Source organism: Tachypleus tridentatus, chromosome 3, assembly GCF_004210375.1.
Source record: "Tachypleus tridentatus isolate NWPU-2018 chromosome 3, ASM421037v1, whole genome shotgun sequence".
Taxonomy (NCBI): Eukaryota; Metazoa; Arthropoda; class Merostomata; order Xiphosura; family Limulidae; genus Tachypleus; species Tachypleus tridentatus.
Window position 1 is genome coordinate 75,151,791 of NC_134827.1, and position 18,853 is coordinate 75,170,643.

Here is an 18,853-nt window from a genome sequence, read left to right on the forward strand (position 1 = left end):
AAAAGCAAAGTTTGAAGGGAATAATGGCCGTTTTCTGTACTTTTACAACATAAGCAATTAAGAAATAACACATACTATCCAGGAACAAAATTTGTGTTACATAGTGTTATTAATATAATTTATGCCTTATATAAAGAGATACTTTATGCTAAAATTAATACAAAGCAAGAAAAGACAACTTTAGACCGTATGAATCATTATCGATAGAAAAATTAATTAACTCCAGTTTTATCATCATATTTTCAAAACACACTGAGTTAATAAAGTTTTTAATTTTATAAGTTAGTCCAGTTTCACTTCCTTTACATCACTGCTTTCACCTATGCAGTTATTTAATATTGTTTGTCTAGTATATATGATTAATCTAAATTTCGTAACTTAGCCAAGCCTCTTATGTCATTCTTGGATTTTCGGACGAAAATGGCACTGAAACCTAAATGATGAATTAATAGGTTTTAGTTGTTGTTGTGTATTGACTTATAATATTATGTTTGATTCAGATCTATAAATTTAGTCTACTTTTGTACATAAGTTATTGATAATTCCATTAAGATACTTTCTTTTCCAAGTGTGGTTTTCTTAAGCCTAAAATTAAACGACATCACACCCTCATACGTTAATGAGTAATTAATTAACGGTAATCATACGTTAATGTCCCTTCTTCGTTTCTTTTGTTTCTCGTTGAATAAAACCTCCAACAAGACGAATTTATTTTTCTTATTGCTTGAAAATGTATGCTCACAAGTGTGTTACAACTGATCAGTGCATGTACCTTGTCATAACCACTGAAACTAGGCTGAGATATGACACAGTTGGATTATTAGATTCATAGTATTGTTGTAACGTTTGTAATAATTCCCGACTACTGATAGCTCGGCTTAATAAATTTCTTTAGTGATTTTGCTGTTAAGCATAAAATTACACAATGAGCTATCTTTGTTGGGCCCTCCACGGCCTTTGGAATCATCACGTGAGTACACAAATGCCTCTACGACGCCGAACAACGCTGATTTATGTGGATTCAGTAATATTTATTTGCGGTTTCTACAAACTAGAGAATTAACCTCAATCGAAAAAACTCAGTTTAAATAAAGCTCATAAACTTCTTGTTTTAATAAATTCTTGAGAAATTCTTTAAAATTGAAAACTGTTTGTTTTTTAAAGGGTTGATTATGATTGGTAAAATCTTAATATAGAAAAGAAACAAAAACAGAGCTCTGTATAGCCTTACTGTCGGCTTAATCCGTCCTTTTAAATTTATAGTATAAATAACTAATGGAATTGATTGGCATCATTGGAAAGTTATGTGTGCTACGATAGTTAAACTGTGAAACCTAATGATGAAGAAGATTTATTAGGCCTAATACACATTTCTAAAGATGAAGTTTTTCTGCAAGGATTATTTATGTAACATATGCCTATGAAGCACCCCAGGCTTTGGCGTTGAAAATTCTCTAGAAACAACTGTAAAACGAAGCTGATCGGAACTCGAAGCTGAAATTCTAGTGTTTTTCGAGTGATGTCTCCAATTAAACTTTCGTTTACTCTGAGAAAGACTAGCCCATGGATTTTCAACAGGCAGCACATGCGGCCCATAGCATGGTTTTATGTGGCCCACGAAGGTCTATTGAAAAATAACCTACTTTTATAAAAAAAATTTTGTGTGGTGAAGAAATGGAAAATTCTGACTTGCGAGGTAAAACTTCATGAAAGCTCCAACTGACGTTCACTAATGAAATTTTAAAATTTATTTTGTGTGCACCTATATGTTTATTATTTATGCCTCTATAATCTTGCAGTAGTAATTAGATAGTAATAGCTCTTAAACTTTATCAGATACACCTCGGTGTATTATACCATCGTTCCTCCTGCTAGACAAAGTGGACTCGCTCAGCTATACACTCCCTCCCCTCTGCTAGACAAAGTGAACTCGTCCGGCTGGTGGCTGTTGTCAGTCTGTTCGTTTGCTGTTGTGGAAGTTAACGTGTTGTAAATTATCACCGTTCAATTCCGTGGTAAATAAAAACATGAGCAAAGTTTTTAAGAAACGTAAGACTGACAGTGAAAACAGAGCGTACCAGGAACGTTGGGTATTTGATTATTTAATTACAAACAATAACGACAAGTTGCAGTGTTTGGTTTGTATGCAAATTATATCAGTGCCCAAATGTGAAAAGGCATTATTCAACGATGCATGAAGAAACATATAATAAATATGAAAGAGAAACAGGAAAAGTTCAGATTGCGGATTTCAGCAAGAAATTAAAACAACAAACGAGTATGTTTAGCAAGTTGTCAGACATCTGATTTGAATGTTTCGTACATCGTTTCTTTTGAACTTGCAAGAGCAAAGAAACCTTTTATTGATGGCAGTTTAGTAAAGAAATGTGCTGTTAAAATGGCAAAGACGTTTGGGGATGCCAAAATCGCTGAGAAATTTGAATCAGTGCCACCTTCCAACCAAACCATACAAAAAAGGGTCACTGATATGGGAGAACAATAAGAAAACTGGCTTGTTGGATTGGTTGAAAAAAAAAACTTGTTTCTCTCTTTGTCTTGACGAAAATACTGATCAAGCAGATGTAAGTCCGCTGTTAATATTTGTACACATTATTCATGAGGATTTTTCAACCAAAGATTGTTTTGTGTTTGTTTTTGAATTTCGCACAAAGCTACTCGAGGACTATCATCACCACCCACTGCCAACTCTTGGGCTACTCTTTTACCAACGAATAGTAGGATTGACCGTCACGTTATAACGCCCCCACGGCTGAAAGGGCGAGCATGTTTGGCGCGACAGAGATGCGAACCCGCGACCCTCAGATTACGAGTCGCACGCCTTAACACGCTTGGCCATGCCAGGCCCCATAAAACAGTTGGGCTATTGTTTTTAGTTCTGTTAAGCTCATAACTAACGAGCCCCCCAGTGGCTCAGCGGTATGTCTGCGGACTTACAACGCTAAAAAAACAGCTTTCGATACCCGTGGTGGGCAGAGCACAGATAGCCCATTGTGTAGCTTTGTGCTTAATTCAAAACAACAACATCATAATTCATGAAACTATTAAACATCTTCGGATTTTGTTTCCTATAATTTTCCCTAATAGAATTACCGGAAACAATAACAAACGAAATGCTGGTGTGTTGCGAGAAATGGTTCGTAGGTACTTCTGATTAGGTCCGACATGCTCAGGTGGTTAAGGTGCTCAACTCGTAATCCGAGGGTCGCAGGTTCGAATCTCCGTTACACCAAACATGCTCGCTCTTTCAGCCGTGGGGGCTTTATAATGTAAAGGTCAATCCCATTCTTTAGTAAAAGAACAGCCCAAGAGTTGGCGGTGGGTGGTGATGACTAGCTGCCTTCCCTCTTGGTTTACGCTGGTATATGAGGGACGGTTACTGCTGATAATTTTGTGTAGCTTTGCGTGAAATTCAATGAAAAACAACAAAATCTTCTGATAAACACGGCGTGATGTTATTTTAATAAAAAGAAATATTTCTATTTATATTTGGTACACTAATTATCCTTTAGCTTTAATGATAAACAAAATCCAACAAAATAAAACTGTCCTTTCTAACAACATCATTTGTATTCATAGTTATAAGAGATTTACTCTTTAGATAATTGATAAAATTTACGGTCAAAGTAACAATAGAGAGGACTATTGAACTCGTTAAATGAAACATAAAGACTCCATTTCAATCCTGGTACTCTCCTTTTAAACCCGCAGTTATTCGAAATATCTTTATCATAAATATGCAATAAGAATAGTAGTGTCGGTTAGCTACTGAGATGGGATTTCTTCGGATTAATGTGTCTCGTAAAAGAGTTTTCATATGGATACCCAATACAGCTTTTATCAGAATATTTGTTGACCGGTATGAATAGCAGCAGCAACAACAACAACATAAAACTGTTAGTTAAAGACAGAACTATAAGCAGAGGTTTAATGCTTTGTTTGTTCGTTGTTAACTTTCGCGCAAAGCTCTACGAGGACTACCCGCGCTAACCATCCCTAATTTAGCAGTTTATGACGAGAGGGAAGGCAACTAATCTTCACTACCCACCACCAACTCTTGGGCTACTCTTTTACCAATGAATAGAGAAATTGACCGTCACATTATACGCCCCCACGGCTGGGAGGGCGAGCATGTTTAGCGCGACGCGGGCGCGAACCCGCGACCCTCGGATTACGAGTCGCACGCCTTACGCGTTTGTCCATGCCAGGCCTTGAAATTTGAAATGTTAAAAAGCAGAATAGAGCTGTTCAATAATAATTTTTGTTTTGACATAGAAAATCAACAAGCTGACGTTCAACTTGAATTATGTGATTTACAAGCTCATCTATTTCTCCAAACCAGACAAGATAAAGCACCAGATTTCTTTGAACTACTTCAAAAAAATCTATTTCCAAATCTTCGTGCTTTTAGACAGAAAGTGACATCAGTGTTTGGCAGCACATACATATGTGAAAGTGTGTTCTCCACGATGACATTTATTAAGAACCACAACAGAAGTCTCCTCACGGATTCTTCTCTGCTTCACCTCCTGAGCACAGCAGCGATAGAACTCCATGTCGACATACCTGCTTTGGTCAGTGCTGCTGAGTGACCTCAAAGTTCACATTGAAAATTTTATGTCTTCACTACATTAAATATCATAGATATGTTTGCTATTCTAGTTTCTTTTATATGCAGCATTTTTTCATTAAATTCTGGACATCAGGAGAAAAATAAACAACATTTGGCAAAAACTACTAACAAAATATGACATTCCAGTTAATACCAAATTTATTAAAAAACCAGGCACAAAACTAAGGTCTATACTACGTAAAAACTACACTGACAAACACCACACCAACATTATTTATAAAATACAATGTGATAACTGCCACGACTTTTGTGTTGGAGAAACAAGTAGAAAAATTGAAACCAGATTCACAGAACACAAAAAGCTACCTTCACACGTTTTCGAACACTGCAAATCAAATAAACACAGCATAACCATAGAAAACACTCAAATACTAAATAAAGAAACAAAAATAAACAAACACAAAATTAAAGAAGCTTTACTTATACAACAACTCAAGCCCAAAATAAACCAATACAAAGGAACACCTTTATACCTATATTAATAAATATAATCAAACATCTAAGCACGCCCTCTACATTCCTACACTCAATTACACGACCGCCTTCAAACATGAGGTCAGCTATCGATCAGTTACCTCTTTCCTTCTTTGTGAACCTGACGATGACCGAAGAAGGTCGAAACGTTGTTCGTTCCTCTACAAAACAAAATTTTCTCAACCCAAACGAGCCGTTTTTACATATATAGTTTTCTCTACAAGTGGGTTTTCTCGTCATCACTGATTTCATTAAATTTATTTATTACGTAATTGAGCATGTTAAAATTACATTTTTCTTTTATTTTCACAATGAATTATATCTTTTGTCACAAACACGCCCGTCCAAATATCATGTAATGTGCAGTAAGTCACATTCGTAACTCATTTTACCCTGTTGAGAGGACATAAATTAACACTACCATGGATCTATTTACTCTTTATTTTGCATTACGTAATACACCAATAAGCCCTTACTTAACAAAAATATAATGCCGTTCGCCTCTGGACTCTTGAATATAGTTCTGGCCCTCGGGCACTCTTAAATTGGAAACCCCTGCACTAGTCCATTATGAATCTCAGATCAGCGGTATTTTAACACAGCATTACAGATCTCCTAGCCATTTGCCTAAACGACATTTCGTATGTTACCAAAATTCACGAGCCCATATATAAAAATATATGGCTCGATACAGGTGATAAATACACACAAAGATGGTTTACTGAGTTACTGTGTGTTTATAAAGAAACAGTGAGCTAAATGTGTACTGTCCACCTGTTATATTTGTACTATTATAAGCTATGATATTTATTGCTGAACTTCCAGGTGTTGCTGCAATCGGAAACGTTTTGCAAAATGATTAGTATCCGGCATTGATCAAACTATTCCGATGAAAGAATATTTGTTGTCTTATTAATTATATCATTTTGTGGATATCTCTCACCTGTTGAAAGAAATTTAATTAGCTATAAAACTGCCACAATATTTACTTTACGCAGTGCAGTTTTAATCACTGCTCGTTTCGTAATGTTTTTTAGTTTAGTTTGGTTTGAATTTTGCGCAAAGCTACACAAGGGCTACCTGCGCTAGCCATCCCTAATTTAGCAGTGTAAGACTGGAGGGAAGGCAGCTAGTTATCATCACCCACCGCCAAAGATGGGGCTACTCTTTTACCAACGAATAGTAGGATTGACCGTCACATCATAATTCCCCCCATGGCTGATAGGGCGAGCATGTTTTGTGTGATGGGGATTCGAACTCGCGACCCTCAGATTACGAGACGAACGCCTTAACCCACCTGGCCATGCCGGGCCGTGTTTTTTAGAGCAAAACTAAATTATTTTTCATTTGCGATTTGTCCACTTGGTAAGAATTTTAAAGTTAGCTAAATTCAAAGCGTGCCATCTTGTTTCCGTCAGATCGGGTCTATTTCTCAAAGTTGAGCACGAAGTACGTTAGAAATCATGTTTCTAACACATTTTGGGCGTGGAAGAAACTTGACTTCTGATAACTAGGATACACGCAGTCAATGAACTCGAGATCATTCCCGCTGGCTATTTGTTAGGTCACGTGCTCTGTGGCTTGTAGGCTTTTAACAAGGATTTTTACGGAAACTCTGGTCCACACTCGTTCAAAACAATCCCACTCTACAGGCCCCACTTGTAAGTGATTGAATCTGTTCAGAACTAGAAACTTCCTTTTTTTCCTGTCAAAGGACCTAAAACGATTCGTCATAACTAACGCAACTGATATAACAAAATCCGGGTTTAGAGTTAATAACACGTAGACTTGCCACTGAGACACTAGGGGATTAATGTGTGTATGTGTGTTTTCTTATAACTAAGCCACATCGGGCTTTATGCTCAACCCCCAAGTGGAATCGAACCCCTGATTTTAGCGTTGTAAATCCGTAGACATACCGCTGTACTAGCGGGGGGCGAGGGGTTAACATTAAATAATTTAAAAAATGAATAAAATGCTACGCAAAGTTAACAATAATAGCAACAGAGTAAATAAAGTAAAAACGGTTACTGCCACCTAATTGTCTCTCTGTAGTAAATGGTTCGAAGTTAGAGACAGTGCAATACTACCTGGACGGAGTACGGACAGACGGAACTTCACAACTTCAGGAAAGAGATGTGTTTGTTTATTAAACTATGGGCAAAGCTACTATGGGGCTATCTGCGCTAGCCGTCCCTAATTTTTAAATGTTAGACTAGAAAGAAGGCAGCTTCAACACCACCCACCGCCAAGTCTTGAATTACATTTTACCAACGAATAGTGAGATTGAGCGTACCATTTTTACGTCATCCATGCCGACCTGGTGACTTCAGGCTGCGAATTAATTTCCTTAACGACCAGGCCTATAGGGAAGGGAGTTTGTGCTTCGACCTATGTTAAATGTCTCTAGCATATAAATAAAGTAACGAATTATAATAGCCCCCTTCCCAGCGGGAAGTCTAATAACGCTAAAACCAGGTTACGATCACCACGTTGGTCATAGTATAGATAGTCCATTATGTAGTGTTGTGCTTAACAAAAAGACATGTTAATAATTATAAACTCTCTGGCTCAACAAATGGTTCAATGTGTTTCTCTTCTAAAAAGAAAAATCACAAAATAATTATGTTCGTAAATTCAGCATAAATCTTGAATCAACCGTACTTATGTCATCCAAATATGCATTTGTTTCTTTTTGAATTTCGCGCAAAGCTACACGAGGACTATCTGCGGTAGCCGTCCCTAATTTAGCAATGTGAGTCTAGAGGGAAAGCATTTAGCTATCACAACCCTCTCCCAACGACTGGGCTACTCTTTCACCAATGAGTAGTGGAATTGACCGTAACATTATTATGAACACACGGTGGAAAAGGTGAGCATGTTTGGTGTGACGAGAATTCGAACCCCGACTCTCAGAATACGAGTCGTGCGCCTTAACGACTTTGTCATACATATACCGTGTTTCTCCGATAATAAGACCTACCCATAAAATAAGACCTAGTGTGATTTTTGGGGATAGTTTTAATATAAGCCCTACCCTTAAAATAAGCCCTAGCTAAGAGTGGCAGGAAGAGGAAAGAAATAAAAAAAAAATTAATTTATTAATTAGTTTAATAGTTAGTTAATTAGTTTGTTTAAGTATTAATCAGTTAGTTTAATAGTTTAATAATAGTTTATTTTAAATGTTTAGTTTAATAGTTTTACTTTATAACTTCATTTTTTAATATATCAAAATAAGACATTCCCCGAAAATAAGCCATAGTGTCATATTTTGGAGTGAAAATTAATATAAGCCCTGTCTTATTTTCGGAGAAACACGGTATATATCTGTGTTTTTCTTGCAACCCTGAACTCGGTCGTGATCCTTCAGGATTCAAAGTAATCCAATTTTAATGTTTGAACGACACCGAAACAAGACAAATATGCCATAACATCCAGAGTAGTGCATTTTCCGTTGTGGTTCGGTTTTGTCAGTAATTGGTTTAAACTTTTGTTCTGATAACGAACCGTACTAACCTTAAACAGTTAGAGAAGCTGGTTGTTCGTTTCTACGTGCGAAAACAGACCATTGTAAGAGTGGATAAAAAAACAGTCAGTAAAGGAATTTTGTTATGCCAACTTTAAGCCTTACATTAGGTAACGCTTATCATACTTTGTTACGATCCTATTATTTCTAGAATACTTTCCGCTGTTGTTAATTTGAAATACAAAAACAACAACTTAGAAGTAACAAGAGAAATAATCTAGAACATGGCTAGCTTCTGCTGATCAGGAAGGAGATATTTTTGTATTTTTATAAACGAAAGCAACACTGAGATAAGATAGTAGATTTATTCAGAGTAAAATACCTAGGTTTCTACCCAAGCTAAGTCTGATTAACAAAAAGCCAAGATTTATACTCACGCTAAGTCTAATTAACAAATCCCAATATTTATATCCAGGCTAAGTCTAACTTAAAAAATAACAAAAAATCAAGGTTTACACCCAAGTAAAGTCGAACAAAAGGCCAAGGTCTATATGAAAACTAACTCTGATTAACAAAAAGCCAATTGTTCCCAGGCTAATTCTGACCATGAAACACAAACAATCGTAAAAACAAACATCCTTCACTAAGACAATCAAATAACAGATTGTCTTCTTTACAATGGCTTCTCCGCGATCTTCGAACATCAGCACTGGCATCTATAACTTTGCAAGGATATAAAACTTAAAAGATCGAGTGCTTACAAATAAACCTGTCATACAAAAAAGCACCGAGACAAAGAAAACTGTGGTTTAACCAAAGTCTCGTGTTTGTATTTTAACAACTAACATTTGTTTAAAGATAAGTAAGATGTTTGATATTCTTACCAACTTCGAACATGAAAGTTTGTTTCATACTAAACTGACAGAAATTGGTCGGTGGAAAGTTGAGCAGGTTGTGTAACACTTTTACACAATGTAGATAATTCACATCTGATAATAAATACTTTAGCTTTAAGAAAAGAAATGGTTAATACCGACACATAACAAACGTTGCGGTAGAAACAAAGATAAAAACTGTAATCACGTGACAAGACGGGTGTTTTCGTCGTAGTAACGAAAAAAATTACAAAATTCATAAGAAGCTAATATGATATTCTTCATATACACTTTCTTCTCACTTCTAAATTTGCTTTGTTTTCACAGATGTATTGTTTTTTCTTCGATTTATTTGAACTGTTGTAACAAATCACGCAAACTGCTTCCATCGGTAGCACATATTAATTTTATCTGTGTCCTGTTTTACGTCAGTCCTGTATGACACATGAATTTTATGTGTCCTGTTTGACGTCAGGCCTGTAACACACATTCATTTTATCTGTGTCCTGTTTTACATTAGTCCTGTAGCACACATTCATTTTATCTGTGTCCTGTTTTACATTAGTCCTGTAGCACACATTCATTTTATCTGTGTCCTGTTTTACATTAGTCTTGTAGCACACATTCATTTTATCTGTGTCCTGTTTTACATTAGTCCTGTAGCACACATTCATTTTATCTGTGTCCTGTTTTACATTAGTCTTGTAGCACACATTCATTTTATCTGTGTCCTATAAAGAAGACTGGCAATTTGAGAATCAAATTATGTGCATATTTTAGGCTAGTATTTCTCTATGAGAGAAATTAAGTTGTTAAAATTGTGTAGTCAAAGCAACAAGCAAACAATTTCAGTCGTATTTGTTTTTTAGTTTCCTGTTACTAGTTTTATTGCCGCCGTTACCTTAATAACAACTACGTGCCACAGAAGATAGGAAACTATCGCTCAGCATGACTACACAGCAAAAAATGAGTCCGGCATGGCCAAGTGTGTTAAGGCGTTCGACTCGTTATCTGATGGTTGCGGGTTCGAACCCCGGTCGCACCAAACATGCTCGCCTTTTCAGCAGTGGGGGCGTTATAGAGTTACAGTCAATCCCACTATTCGTTGGTAAAAGAGTAGCCCAAAAGTTGGCGGTGGGTAGTGATGACTAGCTTCCTTCCTTCTAGCCTTACACTGCTAAATTAGGGACGGCTAGCGAAGATAGCCCTCGAGTAGCTTTGCGCGAAATTCAAAACAAACAAATAAGCAAAACAATGTTCAACTGCAGTTTTCCAAACTACCAACAAAAGTGAACAGAAATGTGTCGATAAGTTAACCTTGAGTAATAGAGTCGGGAAGAGGGGAAAAGTGGGACAAGGCCTAGCTTCTCTGGGTTCTATATTTTGTGCAACATTTTAATAACACTGTTCTAACCAACTCAGACCAGCTTAACCTTTTGCGGTTTGAAAAAAACAGGAGAATTTGACGCGTGTTCATGCACAAACTGCCCTAAATAGCTAAGGATTATTTTTATTCAGATTCCATATATATATACTTTCAATACGATTTTTGCGTATGTTCTCTCCTTTGTTTTTGTTTGTTTCTTATAAAACGCACAGCTAAAAAATTGGGAACCTGTTTTATACCTACCACAAGTATCGAAACCCGATTTATAACATTATTAGCCCTTACACTTGCTACTGAGAATTAAGCCTAATTAAGTATACTTAGCACTGTGAAACTGGAAAACCCAGCAGTCTCGTCTCAAGGACTTCAATAAACCTGGAGTCGTGTTCTTTCTGTAGACTTTTGTTTCTTATATTAGCGGGAAAACACCAGTACTTGATACATCTGCCTCAGATGTAGGTAGTCTTACTTTACATAGATGTAGGTAGTCTTATTTTACATAGATGTAGGTAGTCTTACTTTACACAGATGTAGGTAGTCTTACTTTACATAGATGTAGGTAGTCTTACTTTACATAGATGTAGGTAGTCTTACTTTACATAGATGTAGGTAGTCTTACTTTACATAGATGTAGGTAGTCTTACTTTACACAGATGTAGGTAGTCTTACTTTACATAGATGTAGGTAGTCTTACTTTACATAGATGTAGGTAGTCTTACTTTACACAGATGTAGGTAGTCTTACTTTACATAGATGTAGGTAGTCTTACTTTACACAGATGTAGGTAGTCTTACTTTACACAGATGTAGGTAGTCTTACATAGATGTAAGTAGTCTTACTTTACACAGATGTAGGTAGTCTTACTTTACACAGATGTAGGTAGTCTTACTTTACATAGATGTAGGTAGTCTTATTTTACACAGAAGTAGGTAGTCTTACTTTACACAGATGTAGGTAGTCTTACTTTACTTAGATGTAGGTAGTCTTACTTTACATAGATGTTGTTCCAGTTACTCTTTTTTTTCTCTTTCTCTCACAAAGTTGACCTAATTTCCAGACTTTAAGGATGGAGAATTGTCAAACAAATACTGCTACTACCACTGTACTATAAAATAATAACTGTTTATATCCACTTTATCGATAAAGGGCCGACTGGTGATTAAGACGTGTAATACTAGGCCTAGTTTATGATGCCAAACATGCTCGCCCTTTCCGCTTTGGGGGCGTTATAATGTGACGGACAATCTCATTATTCGTTGGTAAATTAGTAGCCCAAAATCTGGTGGTGAGTGCTGATGACTAAGTTGTCTTTGCTCTAGTCTTATAATGCTAAATTAAGGACGGCTAACGCAGATAGCCCTCGTGTAGCTTTGCGCGAAATTGAAAAAAACGAAACAGGAAAACAAAACAAAAACAAATTGAATATTGCCAACAAAAATATAGACTAGTACCTGTACTCAGACTAACGAAGAGCCAGAATTATTGTATGTTTGCCAAACTATCTGCATCCTGTTTCGAAACTGAGCTAAACTTATATTAATAAAGCGGTAAAACAACTCTTGTTCAACACGACATTTCGGGAAGACTTCTCGGTCACGTGCGAATACTTTACTACAGATAATGCGAGCGTGAAGTTGGTTGTCAGTGCATTAGTAAGTGAAGGTTTTCGAGGGAACTTAGAGACAGCTGATTTTATAGGTCATACTTATCACGAATAAGCGCGAGCAACCAGTTTAAAATAAATTTAACTCGTGTTTGCTCTTAGAGGTTGTTCACATCACATGTTGGTAAATCGTGTCAGCTGTCAGGCGCATATAACTACATCTATTCTGTGATTGGTTAACCTTTTGTTAGAATGCCTGAATCTTACACGCTCGCTCTTTCACTTTCATTCTCACTTTGTTTTATTCGCTGGCGATAATGTACCCCACTGATGGTTAATGTTAACTAAATGTTGGCTCGGCATGGCCAGGTGGGTTAAGACGTGCGACTCGTAATCCGAGGGTCGCGGATTCGCATCCCTGTCGCGCCAAAGATGCTCACCCTTTTAGCCGTAGGGGCGTTATAATGTTACAGGCAATTCCACTATTCGTTGGTAAAAAAGTAGCCTGAGAGTTGGCGGTGGGTGGTAATGACTAGTTGCCTTCCCTCTAGTCATACACTGCTAAATTAGGGAGGGCTGCGATAGCCCTCGAATAGCTTTGCGCGAAATTCAAAACAAACAAACAAACTAACTAAATGTCTTCCCTTTTTCTTGGGTCTCTCACACAGAAAAACACTCGTGTAAATTGCGCAAAATTCATAAACAATCTTTGACATCAGGTATTAAAACTTTCAGTAGCTTTATTAAGTAAAAATAATTTAGCGTTTTGTGGAAGTTAAAAGTAGTCTGTTCGTCGGTTATCAAGAAGAATAAATAACATTTTGACAGAAGAACTATTATCTTAAATATATAGTTTACAACGAAAATAATTTTGTAGGCCTCGAAAGTTAGAGTAAATTAACTCTATATTACTACAAAACAAACAAGCGATCACTAATAGACGTGTGAGCCTTAGTCACGACTTTATCTTCTACTGAGACTTAAAACCAAACAACATATATAATTATTGATTACCAATAAACATATCTAGAAATCAGCAGAATAAATACGATTATTGATTGCCCATAAACATACCTAGAAACCAACAGAATAAAATACATTATTGATTGCCAATAAACATATCCAGAAACCAACAGAATAAATACGATTATTGATTGCCCATAAACATACCTAGAAACCAACAGAATAAAATACATTATTGATTGCCAATAAACATATCCAGAAACCAACAGAATAAATACGATTATTGATTGTCAATAAACATACCTAGAAAGCAACAGAATAAATACAATTATTGATTGCCAATAAACACATCTAGAAACCAACGGCGTTAAATCTGTTGTCTTACAATGAGTCTAAACATCGGGTTTCGATACTCATGATGGGCGGGTTACAGATTGTTCATTGTGTGGCTATGCACATAAGAGCAACCAAACCATTTTAATTTCTCATAAATAAATATGGTACTATTCTGTCGACTGAATCCACAGACTCCACCTGTTTCAAAGTAGTTCGGTTCTGTGTTTCGTCTACGTTACTTTGACGTTTCAGGTCACGTAATTTACATTAAGCCTTGACTTACCACTTACAATCATCTTTTAATTGCCTGTTGTTGTTTTTAAATGAAATTATATTTTCTTCTGAGATATTTAAATCTAGATTTATGTAAAACTTCCTTGCATATTTCCCATATCAGTTACGATAATGTATAATTGTGTATAATTTAGTTAAGCCTATTTTTTTCTTGTAACATGGCGATTATTTTTACATTACGCTGCTTTATTGGAAGATAAAATATATCACACAATTTTTATGAGAAATACGTCAGTCAAAAGTACAACAGAAATAAAAGGAACTCGCCGTTTTGATTCGAAAATTAAATTAAACTGACGTCACACCCACCAGGACAACGAGGAGAAATTAGAATTAAACAAGAATAAATAAGAATTATTATCAATTATTTTCAGGACACCAAATTAGTATTAGGCCAGTTATATTTTTAACATTACATTTTTTATGTAGTCTCTTACGGATTTTTCCGAACTAGATGAATATTTAATAATAAAATTTCAGCCGCACCGTCTTCGCCATATCTATTTACGACGACGCGTTTTACTCAGTCAAGAGCTCATTCGGACGACTGAGATTAAAAAACGTAGTAATGACCGGAGCACTGTTTGTATAAGCCATTTCTTATAACAGCTTTCCCCTGTGGTACAGTGGTATGTCTAAGTATTCCCACTGCTAGAAACCGGGTTTCGATACCCGTGGTGGTCAGAGCACTGATAGCCCATTGTTTGGCTTTGTGCTTAATTACAAACAATCAATCAAATAGTATAACAACAGTTGTTATAGCGTAGACGTCTCTACAGGTTGGGAAACACGACTTTAATTAATTATACATATTAATGTCTCGTGACAAGAATTATTAATTATAATTTAACACATCAGTATGTATAATTAATTACAATCATGTCTTGTCAAAAGGCGTCCACGTCACGAGATAGCTTCAACTGGATGTTTTCTTCTTGACGTTAGTAATATTAAGTATGTTTACATTACGTAAAAGTAAGTATGTTTCAGTCATTAATCATCAAAGGAAGGACCTATTTGAAGTAAGTATGTTTCAGTCATTAATCATCAAAGGAAGGACTATTTGAAGCCTTTTTTATTAAAATGTCTGTGAAGAGGTTTTTCTAAAATCGCGCATTATGAATCATTTTAAAATTATCACATCTAAACAGACAGATATATCACACATTAGCAGAGAGAGATTATAGTCGCGTTAGAAAACTAAATGAATTCTTGATTCGTGTGTAAATCAAAGACGTCTGCATCACCTAAAGATAATACACGAATGACGTGGCGTCACCTCAAGAAGTCGAAAATTGTAGAATTTTTACTTTTGTTTTAAAAACTTCCACGCAAAGAGTAGCTTAGACTATATTTCTTTCCCTCCACTTTATGATTATTACATGTTACATATTACATATTTATTACACATTAGATATTATATATTTATTACATATTACATAACACTTCCCACTAGTACAGCGGCAAATCTACGCATTTACAACGCTAAAATCAGGGGCTCGATTTCCCTCGGTGGGCTCAGCAGATAGCCCGATGTGGCTTTATTATAAGAAAAACACACATGTATAACATATTTATTACATATCATATATTACACATTTATTACGTATGACATATTTATTACATATTACATGTTACATATTTATTTTATATTACATAGTTATTACATGTTACATATTTATTTTATATTACATAGTTATTACATGTTACATATTTATTTTATATTACATAGTTATTACATGTTACATATTTATTTTATATTACATAGTTATTACATATAACACATTTCCTCAAACACCTTTCACGTCAAGGATAGACTATTAAGCTGCAGGGCTGGGCGTGACCTAGTGAGTAGCATGTCCGGGTTCATGATTCGTGACCAGTGTCTCAAAATGCTGCACTTATGACGTCCACGGGTGCGCTTAAGAGTGACATTTAATCCCTCAAATTGATCAAACTAAAGTGGTCCAAGAGTTGACAGTGGTTGCTGTTAACTAGTTACCCTCCTTCTAGTTTAGCAGTTCTATAGCCAAGCGCAGTTAGCCCTTACTTAGCTTTACACGATAATTTGAGAAAACAAACAGACACAAGCAAGTCTCGTTTCAGAAGTACCAGAAGACCTAAGTTTAAAATATATATATATATGAATAAATTCACACTGTGAAATAGAATCCACCAACTAATAAAAGGTTTGCTTTTTAGCAGCCAAACAAAAAAGAAAATTATCTGTCGGAAATAATCAATTAGGAATATTAGGAAAGTAAGTAGCCGTTAAGCCTAAACTTGATTATATGATTGATATAAAACTTTTATAAAAGACCTTTACACGAACACATTTTTCATCAGTGTGCGTGGGAACCGAACGTTTGTCGGGATATGATGCGCGAGGACTTTCTTATTCCCTACCGTAAATGGTAACAGTTATAGGACGTAAACTTAATAATCGGGTGCGGGGTAATGCACTGTACGTGCGAATGTGCTTGTGTCTTAGAGTGAACTCTCAAGGGACTTGCAGCGTCCTGAAGGTTATGTCTAACATAGAAAAATGTCTTAGTAATTCAACTCACTCTGTTATGATAAACACAGTTGAACCTCTGTGAATATTATATTTCACTCAGTAAAGGCGAACAGAGCAGAATGGTTCTGAGCAATATATTCCACACAGAAAACATTAATAGAACGGATTGTTTGTAAATCATATTTATTACACAGTAAATGTTAACAGAGTGGAACATCTGTAAGCGATATATTTCACACCGTAGAAATTAACAGAGTGGAATGTCTGTGAACAATGTTCACATACTAGAGGTTTTATCTTCTAGAATAATAAAAGGGCGTATCTGTTTCTCTGTGAGTCTGTGACCGCCTTAGTTCCAAGAGGAAAGAACCTGCAAACCTGAAATTCTGCACCCCTACCAAGTGGACCCTGAAGGTTTGCTCTTGGGTATTATTATTTTTCTATACGCGTGCATGAACGCATCATTCTATGAGGTAAACTAATAAAGAACCACATAGAAAAGAAATATGAGCGTTATAACTCCAAGAAGAAAGAACATAGAAACTTGAAATTTTGCACCTGTAGCAAGTAGACCCTGAGAGTTCGTACCTGGGTATTACCTATCTTATCCACGTGCGCATATTTTTAATGAAGCAAGTTATCGAAAAACCACGTAGAAAAGAAGTGGTTCCGTATATAATAACTTCTAATATACACAAAAAGACAGTGCACTTTGGTATAAATGCATTCCAACAATGGCTTTTACGTCATGGCGTTCGTCAACAAAAGTATATAGTTTACACTTTTATGATAAAATGAGTTCAGAATACAAACCCGAGCGAAACCAGTCACTTTCGCTATTTATTATATAAGACTGTGAGACCATAGTTTAAATAATTCTGTTACTGAACAAATACTTTAACATTTTTTTTTAATTTCGCGCATAGCTACACGAGGGCTATCTGCGCTGACCGTCCCTAATTTAGTAATTTAAAACTGAAGGAAAGACAGCTAGTCATCACCACGATTGCCAATCTTGGGCTATTCTTTTACCAACGAATAGTGGGATTGACTGTCACATTATAACGCCTTCACAGCTGAAAATACATTAAATATCCAAGTACTGCACCAGCAATGAAACCAGTACCTTATGGGAATGGTTTTCTAGTTATGCATCCATCAGTTAAGCAAGAAATAAAAGAGTTGTCTTATGAAGACAACTTCTTCAACTAGTAATTCTATTCCTGTAGGATCTCAACGTAAACTTCTCATATGATCACACAAGAAGAGCTAATTGATCTGATTTGTAACTTGTCTATATGAAAGTAATGTGAGGAACTGGTTCTTGTTTACAGCAATGGAACTTATTAAACAATAGTTTCATTTGACCAAAGCCACCATCAAAGTCTTCCCTCCTACTAAAGTATGCAGGATACCTTGTGTTACTGTACAAACATTGATGCAGTAGTGGAAGAACTAGGTACTGAACAACATTTTCAAGAGTGGAGTCTTTCTTATCAACTGAAAGCTTTATATTTGTACAGTGACTAAGGTTACTTTGTTATAAACAAAAACAAGCCGAAACAAAAATATAAAAACAAAAAAACTGTACTAACTTAAAGGATCCCAGGGTACAGGCTATAATGTGGGATATAGAATGTATCATGTACGGTTTGTTTTTATTTATAATAAACCAAAAATTTGGAGCTATTCTTTTACACGATGACGGAAGCCCAAAATAAACGGAAAACCTGGAATACTCTAAACTGAAACTGGAAAGACAAATATACGCCTGGAACACTGAAAAAGGAAATCCAAAAGTAAACAGGAAAAACTTGAAAGCTGTAAACTAAAAACTAAACGCCTGGAACAAAAGTTGTCCCAGTGCAGCGAACGAAGTAGAACTTTTACTGTGTCATTACATTAAAGACTAAAAATATTCATTTCGTGCTTTCAAAGTCTTGGCTATTGTAGACATAACATACTCATCTGGTGAAACCTGCATGTTTTAGTTTAGTGTATACGTTTCTCAAAATGTTCGTTCTTTACTTGCACATCAATGAATCGCAACTTTTAATAACACTTTATTTCTATCACACTGCTCTTAGAATACGTAAATTATACAGATAACAAAACTCTACAGGTGACCCAGTTTTAAAGCCGCCGAACTGGTCCTACTAATCAGAATTCCATCTTTAAAACATTCTATCAAGGGTTAGGTAAAGGTGCTGGCCAATCAAATACTTCGTACAACCACGTGCTGCAATAGAACGTGAGCTAAAATTGTTCGTTTTACCCAAGTGCAGC

The 18,853-nt window shown here is 35.9% G+C and overlaps 1 protein-coding gene across 1 annotated transcript; it reads left to right on the forward strand.

The window, feature by feature from the left end:
* The first annotated feature begins 1,674 nt into the window (after positions 1-1,674).
* On the forward strand, positions 1,675-4,610 carry LOC143245899 (general transcription factor II-I repeat domain-containing protein 2-like). Its single transcript, XM_076492152.1, has 2 exons — positions 1,675-1,696; positions 4,294-4,610. The coding sequence occupies exons 1-2, from the start codon at positions 1,675-1,677 to the stop codon at positions 4,608-4,610; spliced, it is 339 nt and encodes a 112-aa protein (XP_076348267.1).
* Positions 4,611-18,853: the final 14,243 nt, after the last annotated feature.

What these genes read in the sequence shown, in the direction of transcription:
- LOC143245899 (XM_076492152.1), top strand. Translation starts at nt 1,675, where the DNA reads ATGGAAAATTCTGACTTGCGAG. An exon ending in GGAAAATTCTGACTTGCGAG is followed by an intron (nt 1,697 to 4,293) that starts GTAAAACTTCAT and finishes GTTTTGACATAG; the next exon opens with AAAATCAACAAGCTGACGTT.